This window comes from Myotis lucifugus, unplaced genomic scaffold, assembly GCF_000147115.1.
Source record: "Myotis lucifugus unplaced genomic scaffold, Myoluc2.0 scaffold_1563, whole genome shotgun sequence".
Lineage (NCBI taxonomy): Eukaryota > Metazoa > Chordata > Mammalia > Chiroptera > Vespertilionidae > Myotis > Myotis lucifugus.
The window spans coordinates 61,998-64,697 of NW_005872611.1; the positions used below are offsets into that span (position 1 = coordinate 61,998).

At 56.7% G+C, this 2,700-nt stretch overlaps 1 protein-coding gene across 1 annotated transcript in view; it reads right to left on the bottom strand.

Annotated features, from left to right (window-relative positions):
* LOC102435214 (general transcription factor IIH subunit 4) overlaps positions 1-2,643 on the bottom strand; it is a 5,426-nt gene extending 2,783 nt beyond the window's left edge. Inside the window, 8 exon segments of the mRNA XM_006110082.3 lie at positions 63-130; positions 132-201; positions 409-497; positions 580-676; positions 891-1,022; positions 1,351-1,455; positions 1,690-1,832; positions 2,410-2,643. Coding sequence (XP_006110144.1) covers positions 63-130; positions 132-201; positions 409-497; positions 580-676; positions 891-1,022; positions 1,351-1,455; positions 1,690-1,829 — 701 coding nt within the window. The 5' untranslated portion in view covers positions 1,830-1,832; positions 2,410-2,643.
* Positions 2,644-2,700: the final 57 nt, after the last annotated feature.

The following is a 2,700-nucleotide window of genomic DNA, read 5'->3' on the forward strand; positions in this document are numbered from 1 at the left end:
GAGGGGTCAGGGGAGCAGTCTGTTGGCAGCAGCCCTCGGGAGGGGGCCTTGGGAAGAGCCGCGAGCGCCGAGCAGCCCCGCCCCTCACCTGGGCCGTCTGCAGGTACTGCAGCATGAAGTACCAGAGCTGGGGCAGGGGTGTCCAGCAACAGGAACTGGAAGCCAGCAGAGGTGATGCAGGGCGGCTCTCCAGGCTCAGCACTGGGGGCGGGGAGAGGGATGGGAGAGACGTGCAGAGAAAGGCCACAATCCCCACTGGTCCTCTCACGTCTTCTGGTTTATCTCTGGCCGCACTCCATTCAACTCTCCTTTTTCAGTCAAGCCCCTCCACTCCTGACCTCCCAGACACTCCGTTTAGCAGGCAAAGGCAGGCGAAGCAGGGCACAGTCGTGCCTTTGGCTTCCTCACCTCTTCATAAGCCCCGCCTGGCTGAGGAGCTGAGCCAAGTCCTGGCTGACGGCTGCACTGGGGGAGCCCACCATGAAGTGCAGGACCACCTGAGGGAGGGGAGAGAGCAGATGCCTCTAGGGCCCACGGGAAGGAGCACAAGCAGAGACACACAGAGTCCCAAGGCCTCACCTCCCATCGCTCCTCGGCGTACTTATCCAGTGAGGGGACATCCCGGGCATGCTTGTCTGGTCCCAGCTGACTTGTGTCATCAGACCAGGCCTTGCCCCTATGCCCGGATAGGCCAAGAGTAAGGAGCCCTGCCTGTGTCCCATGCCCACCCTCTGCCCTCCTTCCACCCTCGTCCCCAGGGGCCATGAGTGGGAGGTCTTCCCCACGCTGTGCAGCCACATCCGGTCCGACTCATTCCTAAAGGGACTCCCGAAGGAGGCCCTCAGGTCCGGAGGCCCTGGCCCGGCTCAGGAAGATCAGGAAGGACATACCCACCCAGAAGCGCAGTGCGGAGGTTCTGGCGGAAGACGGGGTTGAGGATGAGGCCCTGGAGACCACCAGGAAGCAGCTGCGTGTGCCAGATCCGGAGGCCGCTCAGCAGCCCTGTACTTTCCTCCTGAGCTCTGACACAGAAACAGAGAGTGAGGGGGTGTCTGGAGAACAAAAAAAGGAGGCCCAGAATGGCCTCCATTCCTACCTTTTCTGAACTGGTGATCCTTGGGTCACTGTTTCTGGGTGAATCAGTGTCTTCTTAAGGCAAATTTCTGTACTGCAGCACTTACCAGAGCCTCGTTACAGACACCACAACTCTCCCCGAGGGAAATACAGCATGCTGAGTTTCCCAGACTCATTTAGTTACAAGTTTTGTGCTGTACCCATTACTATTCCTGAAAATGTTCCCGGGAACAGCAGTTTGGGGAAATCTAGCTGTTGAGAATGCAGCAGACTCACTTGCTGAATTCCTTCTTCACCCATAGGGCCACAGCAGCTTGTGGCAAAGGCTGCTCCAGAAAGAGCATCCGCATCACCCAGTTCTTAGCCAACGACGGGAGCTCCCTGCAGGGGGCAGAGACAAAATGTTATTGTCAGCAACTGCTCTCCACCTGCACCTCAGCCTCTCACCCCCACAGCCTTACCCGTCTCGCCGTCCCACAAACACCATCTGTTTTGACCTGATACACTTTAATCTCCAAGCCCCTTAAAATTATGCTCCTACCCATGATGACTTACCCCAGTCTGCAGGCCCATTACATTTCCCACCATGGTGCCTGTCAGGAAGGGCATCCTCACCTGAAGACAGCCAGACAGGTGGCAGGGTGCCCGTAGAGTCGGTCCAGTACCCCAGGGCTCAGGCCCCCAAGGAACTCCTGCAGATTCCTGCATTGTAGGTGTGCTCGGTTCAGTCCACCCCTCGACGGGGTGCTCTCCATCACCTGAGATGCAAGTGTTAGAAACACAGCCCACAATGTGTGCCAATGTCACCCCTCACCTTTCCCATTCAGGTCCCAGATCCACTGGCCCCCACCATGACCCATCTTTTCTCCGGTTTCCCTTTCCATGTCATTCATCTCTTGTTCCTCCCAAACCCGACTGACTTCTTCCTCTCCTGCCTCCTCACCCCACTTCTGGCCTCAACTCCAGTCTTCTCTTAATTTCCAAGCAACAGACTGTTAATTGTCCCATATTTTCAAAATCATTTTGTATTTCGGTAATTTGTCTCGTCTTTACTAAGCAGTGACCTCTCCTGGTCAGAGCAGCCCCTACGCTCCACATCTGTCAGACCTTCCCATCTACCTGGCCCACGTCTCTTGCTGGCCACGGCAATAAGCTACCTCTCCCTCCATGTCTCCCCAATCTAAGTCTACTTCTTTCCTTTTCCTCCCCCCAAGACTACTGCTTCACCCCATTCGACCTGATCCACCACGTCCGATCTAACTTCCCACTTTCCTCCCACTCCTCCCTCTCACTCAACGCTCCTACCCTCCGCCATCCCCTCTCCCGGCCCCTTACCACTCTGTCGACCCCAACTCGTGTACGTCGCTTAATCGGAGTCAATGTCTCGCACTGGCTCCAGGAAATAGGGGAAAGGACGGTTAAAAATTAGAGAAAAGGGTAGGGAGAGCGACGAAGGCTTTCACAGACCGGGGTCCCGAGTGGAGGATTCAGAAGAGAAGGGAAGGAGTGGAAAAGTAGGGAGGATCAGAGCAGGCGCTGCACCCGACCGCCGCGGGGCGTACTGGGATTTGGAGTTTTGCCCTTGTCCACCCAACGAGCTGGCTGAAGCGCGTCTGACTACAACTC